The sequence below is a fragment of the Micropterus dolomieu genome, linkage group LG03 (genome assembly GCF_021292245.1).
Source record: "Micropterus dolomieu isolate WLL.071019.BEF.003 ecotype Adirondacks linkage group LG03, ASM2129224v1, whole genome shotgun sequence".
NCBI classification, from domain to species: Eukaryota; Metazoa; Chordata; class Actinopteri; order Centrarchiformes; family Centrarchidae; genus Micropterus; species Micropterus dolomieu.
In genome coordinates this window covers 20,786,219-20,804,961 of record NC_060152.1, presented here as the reverse complement: position 1 = coordinate 20,804,961, position 18,743 = coordinate 20,786,219, and the positions used below count along the sequence as shown (strand labels likewise).

Sequence of the window (18,743 nt, the reverse complement as noted above, 5' to 3'; positions counted from 1 at the left end):
ACAGAAGGGCCAACTCCTCAGGTCAAGACTCTGCAGTCTACTTACATCTGAAGGACAGAGGACACTCGTTTGAGGACCACCAGGTGCACATTTTAGACAGAGAAGATGGATGGTTTGAAAGAGGTGTCAAGGAAGCCATCTACACCAGGGTCGAGAAGCCGTCATTGAACAGGGGAGGGGGTCTACGCCACCACTTATCCCCCACTTACAATGCTGTCCTTTCATCACTTCCCAGGAAACTCAACAAACATAACCTATTGGCCTCAGGTGAAGATACCAACGATGGTCGTTCAGTCTTGGCCACAGGTAGTCTTAACGACTGTAACGACTGTCGTCACAGCAACAAGGAACACTAACGAACCAGCGGTATCGATGACCCGGGCCAACGACCCCACTGAGGTTAAATAGCTGAGTTTCCCTGCCAGTCAGTCAGAACTGAAGAAGTCCTTTGGATGAGGGATGAAACGTCTTCCAGTATCTTCAACCAAGTCCAGTTGCCCTTGATTTTAACCTTCGTTGGAGTTTATGGCATTATGTTGTAGAACAACAAACAACCCAGTACACTGACACAGGCAACGTGGGTACTGTATGATGGATTGCAAGAGTCTGTCCCAACTCTTGGCAGACAGAAACCTGAACAAATGAAATTTCAGCATCCAAAATATCATCAGTCTGCCCTTTTCCTGTGTTTGGACAGGAAGATTATATGTAATCTCAAGGAGGACAGAAATGTGATGAACCTGTAAACAGCAGGTTCACCAATAAATTGAGGGTTTTTCATGCACAGCAATGGCCTGAGGTTGTGCTATACTAAAAGAGACGGAAGCTCTACACGAACAGCTTGACAGGCGACACAAAGTCATTCACACCTTTGGTGACGCATAAATGCAAAAGAGACTCCTTATGGATTGCAGAGCCCTTTTACTACTGTAAACAGCATTCCCTTGTCCAGAGTAGAGAGTGGGCAAGGAGTATGTTGAAAAATAACCTAATTTGCACCTTAGAATGTATATGTCTCTACATGTTTACACCCATCATCACTTCTGTTTTTGAAGCTTACTGGCTCACCTAACAAAATCTTACTATATCCTTTACGTGAGGTCCTGGAGATCTAAATACTTGTAAATGTTACAGAAGATAACATCGGCAGGATACACACAAAGACAAGACCAATTATGTGTGACTGTTTTAAAGAATTAAACCTGTCTATTCTAATACAATTGCACTTGCTGAGACAATGCCTCAATCTAGTAACCCGGAAACAGCAAAAAATAATAGCCAAATAATGACAAAGCACATGAAAACTACTTGACATGCTGGTCTATTAGCCCCACCACTCCATTTTTAAAACCATCACCACTCTCGCTGTGCACATTTAGCTATAGCCACAGGCTGGGACTTGTTTTATTATTTGTGTATTATTAGCTGGCATTGTTTCCTAAAACATCCTATGATTATGTGTGAAGTGAATACTGATGCACTGCTGTGTAACACTTCACAGGCAAGTCAGTATGTTTTGTATTGGGAGATTTCTATTGTACTGTTCATTCTGTGCATATATTTAGATTGGCTTAATAATCTAAGGTCAATTAACAGTTAGTTTTATAAAGTTTTATAAGTATCACACAGGTCCCCAGTATCATCAAGTCAAAAAAACTTCCAACTTCCATGTCAGCCTCCTTCGTTACCAATAATTCCAAGGGTGAAAAAAATCCGGACATTCGTATTTCCTGCTCATACATAAAAAGAACTACAGGAAGTGTCAAACAGCTGGTGGTATAATGGCAACAAAAGCCATTGTGTATGTTATGTAGCATTGATGTGAAAGATGTGAAAATACCGTTGGCTTGTTTTTTTCTCATTTCATACCTGAGCTTTTGGCGGCCGTGCCCTCCTGCTCGTCTGTCAGACAGGTGGCAACAGATGGCAGAGTGGAGTCAATCATCTTCAGGTACTGCTCCCTGGCCAGACTCAGAATGACCTTTAAGTCATTGACGCGTATTGAGGTTGAGGCCGATGCTTCTTCTTTCTGCCCTGGACACACAAACAGAGGCTGTTTAGTTTTTGGTTCACTGGTAAACGTTACAGCTTGGTAAAATGGGGGAGATTCTTGGCCTGTGTGTTCTTGGTACTAATGGGTGGGTTAAGAGTTGATTTTCTTCCAAAAACTTTTAGATTTCAGCAGCACTGGGTAATTATACATGTTGGTTCTTCCAAATAACAGCAAATCATATGGCACCTAAACCAAAACGGACATCCTGACCCTCACACAGACCACATGTTATTTGATTTAATTCATTTTATTTATTGTATATTTGGTAAAATTAACTTATTCATAAAGGCTGTCTTAATGCATTTATCTTCTTCCTGAGGTAATGTGACAATTAACCATGATATGGATTTCATATAATTGCTTTTGGATTGAATTTAGGCTGCAATTATTAATTAATTAAAGCTGCAATTATGCAATATGTGGCCCTGGCTTTAAAGAAGCTGTAGTATTTGTTATGCAGGCTTAACTTCTTCAGTGGAACAGCAAATGCTCTCAAACTCTGGATATTTTGAAGAGGTGTCCCAGGAACAAATATGGGCAGGTGAAATGATCAAAGGCATTTTATAGTATTAGTTTATTAAGCAAAACATCTGAAATTGATATTTTCCTGTTTTGACTAGATTGAGTATTTTTTATATTTGTTAACAGAATCTGCACAGTGACATGGGTGTGATAGGGCAATTTAAAAAAGCTTCACGTTAGATTAGAAATGGTTGAGTTAGGTATCCAGTTAAATGGAGACCTGGAGAAAAATGATAAATGGAGCCCTTGGCACGGACACACAAGAGTTTGCATACTTATCTCACAGACTTATTACAGCCTGAAAGAAAGACACACACACACACACACACACACACATACAGAAGTACTCATTTCCTGTGAAGTGTAACTTCTGCAGCTTATGAGGACATGCAAAGCCAGAATATACTGCGATGAATTTCATTAAGGTCTGCGGTCTGTCAGAACACTTCATTCTGCTCATGGCCTTTTCAAAGAACAGCCCTACTGCTTTTCGTCAAGTCTGAAGAATTTCACTCCACTTCTTTTAATCTTGCGCCACACCACTGGTGTTTCACTATCTTCACCTGCCAAGGGGACATTATGTGTGTCTGTAAAATAATGATACTCCAACACAGTCTTTCTATGCACCAGCTTGTGCTGAGGGTTGGGGTGAGAACTGAGAGTTCAAATTGACAACAGTTCAGGAAGCTTTGAGTGGCCCCGACAGCTGATATGTTTCTTCCTTCCATTCGGATTTGTCTCTCTGGTATAAATACATCTCTTAAATACATTTGATCTCAAATTAATTGATAATAGTCAACACTGAGGATTTATGTCTAATTTCATACATTTCTTTCCACCAGCAGGTGCCTGAAATAAGCAAATGTACACTGCTGGTCTGGCTCTAGTTTCAAAGAAGTCTTAATTTATTATGTTATTATGTATAATTAATTAATGTATTGTGTTATACATGTAACAGGTCCAACAACAACTTTTTAAATTATTGATTAATTTGCCAATTATTTTTTCAATTGATGGAAGCTGGAACCAGCAAATGTTTGACATTTTCCCTTAAAAAAACCCAAACTGAAATGATTAATCAATAATCAAAATAGCTGCCAGTTTGTTTTCATTGACAGTTAAGCCACTCATTCTTTTAGTCCTATTAACTTTATCACATTAGATTAATTAAAAGTATTACATAGTTTTTATTACCTGTTTCTGATCCCAAGAAAAATGAATACACAGATTTATTAGTCCAGAGTGGTTGTGTCAGTCTGGATAACATGAAGATGATGAGATAGTGAAAAGGACTAATTAAAGACACCACAACAAAGGGATAGCGAGATGAAGTCAACACATCCTTCTTAAATAATTCCCATCACACAGTAACAATGACTGCTGCACAGCGTGTAGTGTGGAGGGTTTATATATATGCGTGTCTGTCTTTAACTCAACATAAAGTGAAGAGTACCCTTGTGTTTCAAACAATGTTCTTGATGAAAAGCTACACCACCATTATTAGAAAGGTAAAAATATGTAATGTGAAATATCTGTTGCCATAAAACTCGCAAATATGTTCTCTCCTCTATTGTTCTGTGAGTCACTTCCCCATCCTGCTTGGGGGCATAACATTGTGACTGACATATCTTAGTGAGCTCAAGGTGCTGTTCTGAAGGCTTGTCTTGGTTATTATCCTACATTAGCATGCAAGCCATTAATAAAAGCACTACGGTAGCGCTAAAATACAACATAGTGATGAAATATGTTTGGCTACAAGAGTGTGCAATCATTTTATTCTGAGGTGTCGTTTCCATCACTCTTTAAATGTAGTACTTACTGAGATATTCTTTGAGCACCAGTGTCTGGACCTGGGTCACCTTCCTCTCTCTGTTCAGCAGGCTGTCTCCTTGGAGACAGGGCAGAGGGCAGAGGATGTTGCCTCCAGATCCTCCTACTCAAAGAAAGAGATGTAGTTAATGGGGGAAAAATTATTATCAGATACTTTACAAACCTCTATTGTGTATTGTTTAGACAGGAACACAAAAGAGAGTTTATGGGGTACTCCACCAATTGTACACAAAAAGGTCACTTTACGTCAAATATTGTACAAAACCTGTATTAAAAGCTGAGAGCATGGGGATAGAACAGGCAAGGATGGTTTAATGAATGAGTTGCATTATGAGGGTTGAAGGATCCAGTGTTTTTGGAGCTTGACCAACATTATGAGAGAGATGAAAAATATCACTCTTGGCTGAAAGTGCTCACAACTCATAAATGTTACAAGGGGTTCGAAGTTGATGTTGCATAAGGTAAAACATTTGGGAACCACTGAACCATTATAAAAACTAAATAAAACGAAGACTGCTGCTGCAATACTTTGCACTAAATATATGGTAAATAAGGCAAATTAGTAACCCAAAAGACACACAAAACTCACCCAGAAATCTAGTACTGGACACAAAGTTATACTGAGTATTTTATGCTTTTGTTCACGTGTAACAACCCTCAGAAGAGCATTTCAAGAGGCAGCACAACGGCTGTGCTGTGTCACTGTAGCAGTTGGGGCACCTTTTATAGTCTTGCTCTGCATTTAAAACCCATTTCAAAAATGTCTTACATAGGTTTCATAAAAAGGTTAAAAACAGCAGGAACTCTCTGGAGGAAACACCACAGTAGGTCTCTTGAATATCATATGAAGCCCAAGAACAATGAAGGACTTTCACTGGGAAAGATGCTTTAAGTTTAGGGAACAAAAACAAACAAGTGTCTGCCCTTCAAGTCAGCCATAACCAGCCAAGGTTTTTGATCAATCATCCATGCAGTTCGTCCTAAATACATTACATACATTCACTCAATTCCTCCTTTCTCTGCCAATCCATCTGTCCCTTCAATACTTTTTCTCACTCTGTTGTTCGTTAATTGATTTTTCTTATTTTAGTGATAAAGACGAGGAAATCCTTAACGGTGCAGTGACAACTCCCCAGTGCTGTGAGAGAAGAGGGAGGAAGAGGTGGCAAAAGAACGACATGTAGGCCAAATAAGAAAATCTCACAGGATGTCAATCAGTCAGGAGGGCCAATAGTTTTTGTAATACTGGTTAGCCTGATGAAAAATGACAACCCCTCAACTTCTGTTAATAAAGCCAGAAGGGCTTCTACTCCCACAAGCTGAAGAGCTGCTTGAAGAAAATCTGGGCACTTGATGGGTATTTCTTTACAATATGGCAGACAACAAATTGCTACTATGTTCAAATGCCTCCAAAATGTTAATAAAATACAAGACTACTCTTTAAATTTGATTACAGTACCACAGAGATTTAAAAACACTGAGCTGCCCCTCCCCAGAGGTATGCAGTAGGAGAGTGAGGTGTCAGGTGCATGCTGGTGTTCTTAAAAACATGGCAAGTTAGTTAATGTAGTTTGGATGGCTGATGTGGTGCACTCAATAATACAGAACAGATAGACGTGATTCATATTTTTAGATTCAGTGTAACAAACACTTCCTGAGGAAATCATTATCTCGCAAAAAAATGTCAATAAGTCACTTAAGCATACAAAAGAATCCTTATAAACAGAACTTAACTGAGAATCGTCATGTTTTCTTCAGTATCAAAGTAATTAACTGTCTGTACATACTGTACATGGGTAAACACTGCAAAAAGGAATTGCAAATAGCTAATTCGGCATACTTTTAATGATGCCACTTTGCCAAAATGTTAACAAATATATGATAAAGAAAATGGGGCTAAATTTGCAGTCCACAGATAACTGAACTACAGAGCATGATTATCTACTAAATAAGTAAGAGAATAACATTTTAGAAATTTTTCATGTTGCACTATCAAAGTTTTTTTTAACATAACTAAGGGGAAGGGGAAGGATGACTGATTTAATTTGACGGGGTGCTACCCCCTGCGGTCCAAGTTTATAAAGTTAGATTTGAAGTTTTTTGTCTCTTTCTCACTCTCTCAAAACAGCCTATCAGGTCCAAGAGGATTTGATTCAAGGGTTTAGCAAATTAAAGTGACATACACACTGACAGTAGTGCACACACAAAAGTACACACAGTAGCTCCTCCATGAACCCAACAACATAATATACCTGATGATGACAGAGACTTCTCTCTCAGCAAGCCAGAGATGGTCGCCATGGCAGCTGCTCCATTGATCTGACTGTCTGAATGCAACATCCTGACCCTGCAGGTGCCACAACCAACGTCGTCTGAGCCCTGGACCAACAGGAAGTAGTGAGCGCTCTCACCTTTCACCTCTACGTCAGGCACTACAGTTGCGCAGCCAGAAGGAAAGAGATAACATCAAGAGTTAATCCTCGACAGAAGAGGAATTTTATTTTTTCATATTTTACAAACTTGTTAACTTGAAAAATATCAAAGTTACCCTTTAAGGTAGGGCTGAATGATTTTGGAAAAAAAATTGTGAATATTTTGACTGATATTGCAATTGTGATTTGATTTGTGATATTAGAGGGAATGACCGTTTTTACATAATTATTCCCATTTAATTGAAAAACATATTAAAATGAAATGGTGTGATCTGTACCAAAGATGTTTACATAAGTCTGTATATGATCTGCAGCCTACAATATTTAATTTAAAATGATATACTGACACAAATATCACCTCCTGTGATTTTAAAATTGCAGTAGGCCATATTGCAATTTCAATCAAATTTAGGTTAATTGTTCAGCCCTACTTTAAGGATGTGGTTATATCATTTGTATCTTGTCTCTGGGGCTTTAACTATAATTAATAAAACCAAGTGACACCTCTAATCGTCTAATAGACAAGCTTAGTGATTCTACAACAACATCGGAGTTACCTCCCGTAGTCCGGCCGGTGCAGCTGGCAAGCAGCGCACTGGCTGTCACTCAGGAGGGACTGTGCCTCTTCCATTGGTGAGTTTTGTTGGAAACGCCACCACAGATATTTCCTTAGCTGACTGGTTGGTGTGCGTGTGTGTGTGCTGTGTATGACACAGGAGCATGCGCCGATCTTCACTGTACGCTAACTTTACTACATGTGTCTTTCTGTTGGCCATATTCTCTGTCTGTCCAAGTGGCGGACGGCTCGATGATGTCACCACTGCCAACAATTTACCTGCATTTGACGTGTGGCGGGTGCTAATTTCAGACATTGGTTGCAGCTCTACTTGTTTTATTTTCTGATGTTTGTCCAGTGGTGTTTTCCAAATTGACTCAGACCCACTTCAGAGTCTGCTTTCCCAACAGAAGCCTTTATTATCTATATCAGAGCAGTCCTAGTTACCAATTTATTTCCCCATGGAAGGTGATAGGGATCCTCTCTGTTGTCGCCAAATGGTCGTCCATTTAATGAGGGCTTGAAAATAAAAAAAAAAAACTGTCTTACTGGGTAAGGACTTTGGTCTCCTGGCTATAGACTCTCTCCAGCGTTGGGAGCTGAGTTGGCTGGCTGCGGGCTGGATGATGGGGGTTATTATACAGGACAGGCTGAACAGCGCTCCAACCTGGAGACAGAAACACAGTAGATAAAATATACGCACAGTCCCTCTGTCCCATGATACACATGATGAATGACGATTCTTACATGCATCTTCTGCTGTATGTCCTATGTACGTTGACTGGGGACTAAAGTAAAAAGGTTTCCTTCTCAAGCAGATATTCAAGTGCAATTAATTTACTTCATTGGAAATTAGAGTTCTATTGCAGACGTTTTCCAATATTTGTACATATAAGAGCAAAGCTTAGGGACAGATACCTTTCCACACAGTGACCTCAGCTGGTCCAACAGAAGTTTAGCTTTCATTGACTTCCCAGAGATGCTTCTGTTTGTTGGTGAAGGAACAATACTATATTGAGGAACAGATGTTACCATCCACCTTCTGAGACAGGAAAAGTCCTAAGGGACTGCAGTAAAAACAGTAGAAACAGCAGTATATAACCCTTATTTAATCAGCATAATCAAAGCTATATATCGATAAAGAATAATGGTTGTTTTATTTTTGTGTTACTCAAAGAGGTTGCATCTACATGCCAATATATAGAAGTTTGAACATACAGTGTTTCAGTTGGGTCTATTTCAATGTGGATGGAGTTAGACATGGTGCTACTTTGGTTCCCAAGAAACACACACATACACACACACAAAATGAGGATACAGTTCAAACTGGGTTCTGGACATCAGAAAGATGGGCAGGTCTGACAGATTAACCAGCTGAACCAAATCTAAAACCGGAGCGTAGTAATGGAAGACCTGCAAACACAGAACAGACAGACAGTTGTGAAGGAGAAAGAATAAAAAAAGGAAAGAAACAAACACAGAAAAGAGGATGAGGAGAAAAAAATAACAGTTTACCACACACACACACAACAGCGCCTGAAAAGAAAGAAATCACAGCGGCATGTCAGGCAACAGCTTCAGGAGCCGGAAACCATCCATCAATTGGAAGACTAACTGAAGTGTCCTCAAGCAAGATACCGAACCCTAACCAGTTCAGTTCAGTTGATATAACAGACCCTAAAATCTGATCATCCTCGGTCCCAAATCTGGATTTGGACGTTGAATGCAATGTTAGCAAACTATTATTTTGGTACATCCAGATCCGTCCAAGTGTTTGAGAGGAAAGGAAGATGATGGTGAAAGAGTAAGATTTAGACATAGACATAGCACAGACACCCACTTGTTAACTATTTAATTACCTAAACACTAGGGTTCCAGTACAACTAACACTTATTTTCATCAGTCAATTAATTTTTTGGTTATCTGCTTGCTTGGTTAAATGTCAGAAAAAAGGACAAAAATGCACAGCACAAGAGCCATCACCTAAGTTGAAGTCATAAAATTTTTTGTCCAAATACCACCACAAAACACAAAGATAAACAATTCACAATTGTATTAAATAGAGAAAAAGAAAATCAGCAAATCTAACACTGGAGAAAATGTCGATTAACTTTCTGTTGACCAACTAATTGCTTAACTCACTATTCCTTTCAGCATTACTAAACGCATTAACACCAACCAATTATCTTCTGTCAGTAACCAATCAGGAGCTCAACACATTGTAGCTCACAATAATAAAAAAAAAGGCCTACATTTCAACAAGTTTGTAGCTGTCCCACTTATCTAATGAGCTCATTATGTTATGAGGAAATCTATAACATATATAAATTTCTCACATGGAAAAGCAGGTCGTTTGCATATACAGTAAATTACAAGAATACCAAGGAAAGCCTCAGATCTCAAGCTCATAATTTATTGATCTGGAACAAAGAATGAAGTGTCGACCTATTTCTGATCCAGATGAATAAAAGAGAAGATGATGATTTTAATGAACCCGGGATGAATTCCCAGTTTCGCTGGCACTGAAACTTTATTACTCGCTTGTCCAAAACAACTGAAGAGAATGACTATTGCAGTGGCCTGAAGAGATGATCCAAACAGATCATTAAGACCTCCAATATTGAACTGTCCTCATTACTTGAAATTATCCTGTAAAATCTATCTGTATATTTGAACATACTCTGGTTGATTCAACATGTAATTACAGCAAAGGTGACTTTATTCTGATTTCTGTGGTGTTTTTTTTGTATATTTTCATGTCAAGAAAAGCAACAGTTAAGTTGTGTTACACTAATGTCAGCCATCAAGTGACATATTGCGTGTTTATTTGTGAAAGGCAGAGGTGAGATAACCACACGTCTTCAGTGTAGCCTCAACAGATCAGCCATCAACAGTTGTTGAAAACTGATGAAGCTTCCAGCAGTGACAGACTAATGCATGACGTTTACTGCAGATTGATTACTGTAGGCTAAATCCTAAAAGACTGATCTCTTCTTGTATTAAGCCATTGTGCTCAGTGCTGAAAATCTATATCTAGCACGACTGTGTTATAGCAAAACTGACTATTGATTCCACCAAAAATGTACTATATCTATCTACCGTATCTATGCAAGTTTTACAACAACAAATAATAAGAATATGATATCAGCATGTCTGTACTTCAAACCTGCCTGCAGGTTACTCCTAATATGCAGCAGATTTCATAATTCTCACACTGAACACACACTTCAGGTTTGGTGCTCAAACAGCACAGTGTGTCCTCCCTGCTGGCTGAGGCAGGACGTGCGTGTGTGTGCTAGGCCCCCTTACTGTCAGGAATAACTGTCGTGAAAATTACTAATAGTTTTTGTCTGAGCATAGTTTAGATTGTGTTTATGCAACTCATTTTCCAGTCTGATATCCCAGCAGTGTGGAGATGTGATAGTTTTGTTGTCCTCAGAGCTTTTTTGTTTTTTTTATTGTGTGCCAAGACAATCACTGCCATCTGCTTCTCTGAACAGGGATCTGATGAGATCACACACCCACACACAAACACCTTCTCAATCTCCATAGACGTGTAGATGAGCAGCGCACACACACACTTCTGTATTAACTTAATATCGATCACACACAACAACATACGCTCAGATTTGAATTACTGTTATTCGTCTCTGAGTTGGTGGCTGTTGTAGTGGCAAAATGAAAAGTGGGTAAGCACTTATCACTAAGACTATCATTCAGCAATTTCCAAAATAAGTAACAATTGTAATGTAACATCCCCCATTGTTATCTAACTAAGTCACAAAATTCATATTTACAGCTGAAACAATTTGTTGACTAGTTGTTTAAGTGAGGTAACAAGCAACAAGACCAGGAGTCTACAGCCATGCTAGCGGTTCTGTGAGGCTGTATTGGGCAAAATGGTGCTATGAGCTGAATGCTAATATCAGCATGCTAACATGCGCACAAGAACAATGCTAACACACTGATGTTTAGCAGGTAATTAAACACTAATCATCAACTAAGTTGGTGACTTCATTTAACTTGTAAACATTAGGGGTTGGAGAAAAAAAATTGATTCTTAGATGAATCGATTAACAAATTCCAAAAATCGATTTTTTAAATGTTAAATAATACGGTAATGTTGATGGAAGAACTCTCTGTAGTGCGGAAGTGCGGCGCCTGGACAGGCTGTGGGAATGAATAAACTACTACACACCCTACTAAAATTTAACATGATCATTAATATCAATGCACAATTTTCACTGTTACACTGTGTGAGCACGGTAACACACATTGCTTTGCTGACTCCCTGTGTGTGCGTAGCGATTGAGTGGGCGAGCAAAAGAGAGAGAGTGTGCAACAGAAAATGACGTCCAGTGTAGGTCACAGTGTGACGTTAATAAAAGTCTGTCATTTCCCCAACAGCAGGAAAGTGAAGGCGGTTAGCGCTAGCTAACATCTCTCTTGTGTTTTGGATGCCATGTAATGTAATGTAATGCAATCCCCTGGAGCTATGTCGCAAAAAAAAAAAATTTGAGAAGTTCCAGCTTGTCCAATGTGAAGATTTGCTGCTTTTCTTTGTTTCATATGATTGTAAAATTACGCCTTTGGGTTTTGTACTGTTAAAACAAGACGTGCAAATACATCAACATGGACTCTGGGAAACTCTTCACTACTTTCAACATTATAGACAAAATGACTTAATTGATTAATTAGGAAAACAATGAGCAGAATTAATTGTTACAGTGGTTGCTGAGCTAACGTTTTCCTTGTTTTTGAAAAAGTAACAGCTTAAAGAAGTACCTTATTGTCAATAATGTTGACACATTAACATTAACTGACATTAACCAAATGACCTACCAAATGAAGGTGAGGTTTGCACTAAAAGTATGCAAGCTGTGAAAGATGGATAGGCAAAATCATCTCCACACTTGTGAAAAAAGCTCAGAAACAACTATATTTTTTTAGGAAACTGAAGAAGGCCAAATTCCCACGCCAAGTTCTTGTCAGCTTTTATAGAGGAGCAATAGAAAGCATCCTGACCGGAAACATCATAAACTGGCATGGGATGTGCACGGCCCAGGACCGGAGGGCTCAGCAGCGGGTGATTAAAACTGCTCAGAAGATCATTGGTACCCATCTCCCGAGCATCAGCGATATCGGTGAGGTAAGGTCCCTACGCAGAGCCCAAAGGATACTAAAGGACAGTACCCACCCCAGCCACAGCCTGTTCACCTTGCGGTCTTCTGGGAAGAGATATAAGAGTTTCTGCTGCCACACAACCAGAATGCAGAGCAGCTTTTTCCCCCCAAGCAATCAGACTCTTAAACTCTAATTCATCCTCAGCACTGCTCCATTGATTACAGTTTACCATTTTTATAATTGCTTCTGTATTAATGTATATTGTCTGCTATGTAACAGAAGGAAGTTACAAAACTCAATTTCACTATCCTGCTATATTGTGACAAATGCATGTACCTACCTAAAAGATGAGCGCTAAATCTATTAAGGAAGATGTGACTTCAACCTACAGATTCCCCTCATTTACACCAATGGGCAATGGCCTTCTGTGAGGAGATGTTACATTTCTATTTAAATACCATTTTCTGCCTGTGAGGTCATCAGAGGTACATGAGTTCGGCACTCGTTTGGCCGGATAAAGTACATTTGATTTATCGGACTGATGGTTCATCTGTCACAGGTTCTTCAATGTGATTAAAGGGCAACGGGGAAGTGGCCCTTTTGAACTCATCTCCTTCTCGCCACCAGAATTCATTAGGAGATGGGACCGTATGCAGCTCTTTCAACTCTAGAAGGTAAGATGTGGGTTGGACTGGGGTTAAAGGAACAGTTCTGCCCAAAATGAAAATTCTGTACTTATCTACTCAACATCTTGTCAATCAAAACCTCCCCTAAGGTTTGTAGGAACACGGACACACGTCTTCTTCCAAGCTGCATGAACAACCTCATAACACATTACATTTCTCCAAACAAGGTCTCCTCACTGACAACACTTGGATCAAGTGCAGAGCCTACAGCACTCTGGCAGAAGATTCTGCTTGCTACTGTGGGGCAATTTCTGGCATGGAGAACAAATCTTTGTCAGAGAGTAAGAAACAAGAAATAATGAGGACAGACTTTTGAAACCACATTGCAATTGTCTGGCAATGAAACCCAAAGATTTAGCTGCCTGAGGTGTTTGGAAAAGTTCAATGAGATGACAAAGCCTGGTGCTAGACCCCTGAATCGCTGCCCACATCTCCAATTTATTCAGTGATTCAAATAGGTCTGTTGTTGTACCTACTGACTACAGTTTCCCCAGTTGGAGAAACCTATCAGAGCTTTGAAGGAGGGATTACAGAGGAGGGGCTGATTCTTTCTAAATACTGTATCTTGCTAGCTATTCCGCTACACTCATGAAAAATGGCGACATGTGTGGATGAAATGGACAGAGATATATGGGTTGTTAAAATAATAACTCTTTAATCACCATAATTATTTGATCACTGTGATTAATGCAAACAAAAAGGTACCCTGTGAAGTTTTCTTGTTAACAAAAAAAGTTGTTCACATTCACTCTCTCACCGAAATACACTGGGATGCAAGAATCCGTAACTTGCTCTTTTTTTCTCCATATGATGGCCTCACGTCAGATTCAGCAAACACTCCTACCTTCAGATGACTGTGTTAACAACCCGCATAAAAAAGATGCGGTGATGCTGTGAGCACATGAGCCGCATAGATGAGAATTAGCGTAACTAACGCCCCAATAATAATAACAAGGCTAAGCGCCTCGCCCCATATGGTTGGAAGCGTTCGTTCACATTTTACAATTAAGGGACAGGGTTGGATTTGTATGTCTGTCTGCAGAGTTGCTATATGAATACATTTAAAATAAAATTATAATTCAAACTGAAGAATCAAACAGGATAATGTCAACATAATTGTGTAGTGTAATATATATAGGATTTTCAAACTCAAAATATCTTCAAAGTAATGAAATATACAATCCATTCGTGAAAAACTTGGGTTGGGATAACAGCAGACTAATTGCACATGACTCCTAAGACACGTCTGGACCACTTGTAAAGTGTGTTCATGCCTAAGAGAAAATTCAAGACAAGTTCTCTCAAATCACTTCAAAATCTGTTCATACAAGTGTTTCTTACCCATTGTGCGTAATCTTGAGGTCGAAGAAAGACGCTGAATGCTTTTCCTTCCTCATAAAACATTTGCAAAGCTGATATTTCATGTTTACTCGCTAGCAGTCTTATTCTTCCCTGCCTTTGTTGGCACATTCCTGCAATTCCTTGCATGTTAGCGCCACCAACTGTTGATCAGCGGAATAGCGTGAAACTAGGGGCACAATGTGAATTGAACCATCTACACAGAAACAAAATTGGGACTCCCTCATAGAAACATTGTTCCATAGCGCTACAAGTGGTCAAAGATGTGAGAGGTAGTGAAGTGGTCAGGACTTACCTCAGACTGTAGTTTATGGTCTGTAGTGGTGTAGGGAGCTTGCAACAAACTGCCCCCTGATATCTGATGCACCGGATTGCGCAGAGAAAAGCCATCAAAACGGAGCTCCGACACATACTGAGGCACACACACACACACACACACACACGAGAGAGAGAGAAAAGGTCAGATAGCAGCAAGTGATATTATTCTTTTGATAAAATTACACATAATATAACTATAGCTGTAAATTAGTTGTTGTACTACACAGAACAGAGATACATAAGTTGTTTGGAGACATTACAGTATATATCTATCTATCTATCTATCTATCATGCAGTGTTTGCTCTCAAATCACAAAAATAGCTGTAACGTGGTGGTGGTTACCCATAGACAGGGTTTTAGTCCTTTGGGAATTTGTTCCACCGCTCTCCAACTGTGATGCTTTTACTGACTGACTGCCGAAGCCCAACTCTCTTCTGAAGGCAGCAACTTAGAAAAGGTCACTTCAATGAAGGAGAGGCTGCATGCTTGCCTCAGCATACTCGGAGCTCAGTAGACAGAGGAGAGATAACTGGGGAAAACTTTTTCAAGCATGCAATAACATTGCCATTTGACTAGGATAAAAATCCAGCTGTTCAGATTATAGTGTGACCGAGTTTTGAAAATCTGATGACATATCGGCCTATATTTGTTTTATTAAAGATTTTTGACAAGGATCCCTTGAAATCCGTTTACATTTTTTGAATTGCTGCTTTAAACTAGGGCTGAAACGATTCATCGATAAAATTGATTACTAAAATGCATCGGCGCAAATTCTTTGCATCGATGCTTCGTTTAATCCATATAACTATCCAGCACAGTGTTTCACACGGACATCATGCTTACTCTGTGAATAAGAGGTGATTATAATGGCGCTGTTTGAAAGTGGAGGAAGAGAGAGAAAATAGCAAGGGACAAAGAAGAAAGTGTCCAAGGTATGGGATTATTTCAAGCTAAAAGAAAAGAGTTAATGTTACCATCCGTCCACTGTAAAACGAAACTTATGTCGCCTCTGCAACAGCACGACGGCATCTGATCAGAAAGTACCTGGTGTTCTGCCAGCAGACCACAGACAAGGTAACAGTAACGGCAACTTTAGCATTTAACTGAAATCATGACCGATTGTTGAGTTGAAGGCTAGCCAAAGTAAGCCGCAATCCTCAGCTGAAAATGTGCACACGTGCATTTGTTGTTCTCCTTTTTGGACCGTGAGTTATAACCTCAGTCATGAGTTAACTGGGTGTCGGGGAACTGCACCTTTTTACTCACCTGCAGCTCTCTCTGTAGCACAGACAATCCCTGCTACCTGCGTGTGCTAATCCATCCTTTCACCTTTATAATTGCTTTCTTTATTATAAAAAAAAGCTGTTTCGTGTTCAGGATCACTCATTTCCCATTTTAACATTTCACATGTGTTTTCTTGACAAAACGTGGTTTGGAGACCCGCTTCGGGTGGCAGAGCCGCTGTCAGCTTGTGTAGTGTGTGACCCCCTGTCACCGATCAGTCACGTAGTGTGAACTCCACAACGACTTCAAGACTCCCGTCACAAGACGGCAAGTTGTGTAGTGTCGCAGCATCGGCCAACGCTGAAAGTCGTGTAGTCTGCACAAGCCTTTAGTGTAATTTGTATAGCACTACGGTGATGTTTGTGTTTGTAAGCAGTCTGGTTGTTGGTCTGTTGATGTTGGTCTGATGTTTGCTGTATGACACACTATGAATTTCCGAAAGGACCAATAAATATCTATCATCTATAAATGTGCACAGCTGATCCCGCTACCGTGGGCGCCGCCGCCATGTAAATGTAGCCTACTTCTTTAACGACGCATAGATGAATCGTTCGAAATAATCTATAGAAGCTTCGAATACTAAAATAATCCTTGGCTGCAGCTGTACTTTAAACATGTCAGGGTAGAACACAAACAAACTTGATGAGTGAACTAGAACTTGGATCAAAATAAAACCATATGTGGCCTTTGCTACAGAAATACATCAGCTTTATTGGACTTAATTTAAATATTATTTCAATGGGAATCTTGCTTCTATATGTCAAAGAATGACTATTAAGAACATTTCCAATCTCTCAGGCTTAAAACCCTTTGAAAACGTTAGGTTACGTTAAACATGCATAGTCACATGTAATTTTTGAGCCATTTCAAGATACCAATGTTGTATATTTTTAGATACAAACGGCTCAATGTTTAAAATGATCACAAAATGGTAAACTGAAAATCTCAGCCAGATTTAAAAAAAAAAACCCAACAGTATGAGACATAAAGGAACCTCCACAGTGAAGCAGATTGCTGACTCTCCCGAGAGGAAACGTGGAAAAATAGCACAAAATTGGCCGATTCTGTCTAGAGACCAAAAACTACTGCACCTGCCAGAGTTTTCACTTAATGAGAAAGAAGTACATGTGGGTGTGAAATAAACTCCGGAGCAACCAAAAAAAATGTTGTCAACTCACCTCAGCCTATTCACTTTGACACTGTAAGGCACTGTGTGAAGGTACTTGCAGGAAAGCAGGGAATAAAGTACACAACGTGGCCAAAAGTGTGTGGACACCCAGACATTACAACAAACAATGTGCATTAATACGCTTCCACACTTCTGGAAAGCGCAATACTGAGGTGGTCCTGTTCATCCCAGAGGTGTTAGATGGGCCTTTCAGTGAACACATCTTGTGTCCAATACATTTACATACTGTTACATTATTTTCAGACGAAGGGAGAACAATGTGGAGAACCCCTTCGTCAGACAGAAAATGTTATTCAAAGCAGACCATTTTTGTATGTCTTAAAATTAGTGCTGCAAAGATAAGTCGATTAATCGCTTAGCTGATTGATTGACAATTAATTGTCAACTATTTTGATAACCAACTGAACTCGGTTCAGTCATTTTTCAAGCAAAAATGTCAAAACATTTCTTTGTCATTTATGAAGTTTTGGGGGTTTGGACTATTGGATGGAAAAAGAAGCTATTTGAAGTTATAATTTTCTGGCAACTGTCATAAGCGTTTTTTAATTATTATTTTGAATTACATTATTTTTCTTTACATTTTATAGAAATGATTATCAATAAATGATGATCAATTATTTGTGAAAATAAATCTGCAGATTCATTGATATTGAAAATAATTGTTTGTTGTAGCCCTACTTAAAACATGTCTGGAGAGTCTTTTAAAGTATACTCAGTCTGGTCTAACCCAATTTGCCAGCTTTCCTGTCCCCCACATCACACAGGTTGACAACCCTTGGTCAAAAATATCTTTGTATGCAAGTTTGACAGTTTCCCTTAATTAGAAGCCCAGAAGTCAATCCTAGACATGCAGAAAAAAATGTGGACATGGGTGTGGTATAAAAACTAAATGTAGCTAGAAGAAATGTAAAAGGCATAAATTACTAAAAGTCTCAATGTACTTTTACACTTTAAATTCCTAAGTAAGTAAAAAACAGCACTGTACTGCCCCGGCATGTCAATAACACCAGCGCTGTCCTTAAATACAGACAGATCCTGCCCGGAGGCATTCTCCAACACTTGTCCTATGCCCGGACCAATAATCAATTGTGCCCGACTCCTTGGGGAGCAAGGTCGAGTCGGGAGCCGGGCCAGGCTGGGGTGGCTCTGCCAGGGCTATGCAAGCAAGGCAGAGCGGTTTCCCATGACCCCTATGTGACCTCCAGTAATACCTCTAGACTCATTCATCAGCAGATAAAGACTTATCCCCCACTGAGTCAAAAAATCATTCAATTCAAAAGAAACTATGTGAATATTTCCACTATGACCTTGTGTGCAGCGCATGAGTAATTTCACATGATAAAAGATAAAGGAACAAACACTGAGGCATGGATGAGGTCGAACCATGGT

The 18,743-nt window shown here is 39.5% G+C and overlaps 1 protein-coding gene across 4 annotated transcripts in view; it reads right to left on the bottom strand.

Annotated features, from left to right (window-relative positions):
* The window catches only part of LOC123968861 (MDM2 binding protein), a 34,511-nt gene that overhangs the window by 11,131 nt on the left and 4,637 nt on the right, over window positions 1–18,743 (bottom strand). The window contains exons 8-14 of one of the 4 annotated variants that reach the window (XM_046045869.1): window positions 14,858–14,974; window positions 8,712–8,806; window positions 8,312–8,378; window positions 7,943–8,060; window positions 6,658–6,852; window positions 4,395–4,508; window positions 1,870–2,034 (exon numbers count right to left, since the gene is read on the bottom strand). In XM_046045869.1, coding sequence (XP_045901825.1) covers window positions 1,870–2,034; window positions 4,395–4,508; window positions 6,658–6,852; window positions 7,943–8,060; window positions 8,312–8,378; window positions 8,712–8,806; window positions 14,858–14,974 — 871 coding nt within the window. The remainder of the gene's footprint in view (window positions 1–1,869; window positions 2,035–4,394; window positions 4,509–6,657; window positions 6,853–7,942; window positions 8,061–8,311; window positions 8,379–8,711; window positions 8,807–14,857; window positions 14,975–18,743) is intronic. The other 3 variants (XM_046045870.1, XM_046045871.1, XM_046045872.1) reach the window with 3 other exon arrangements.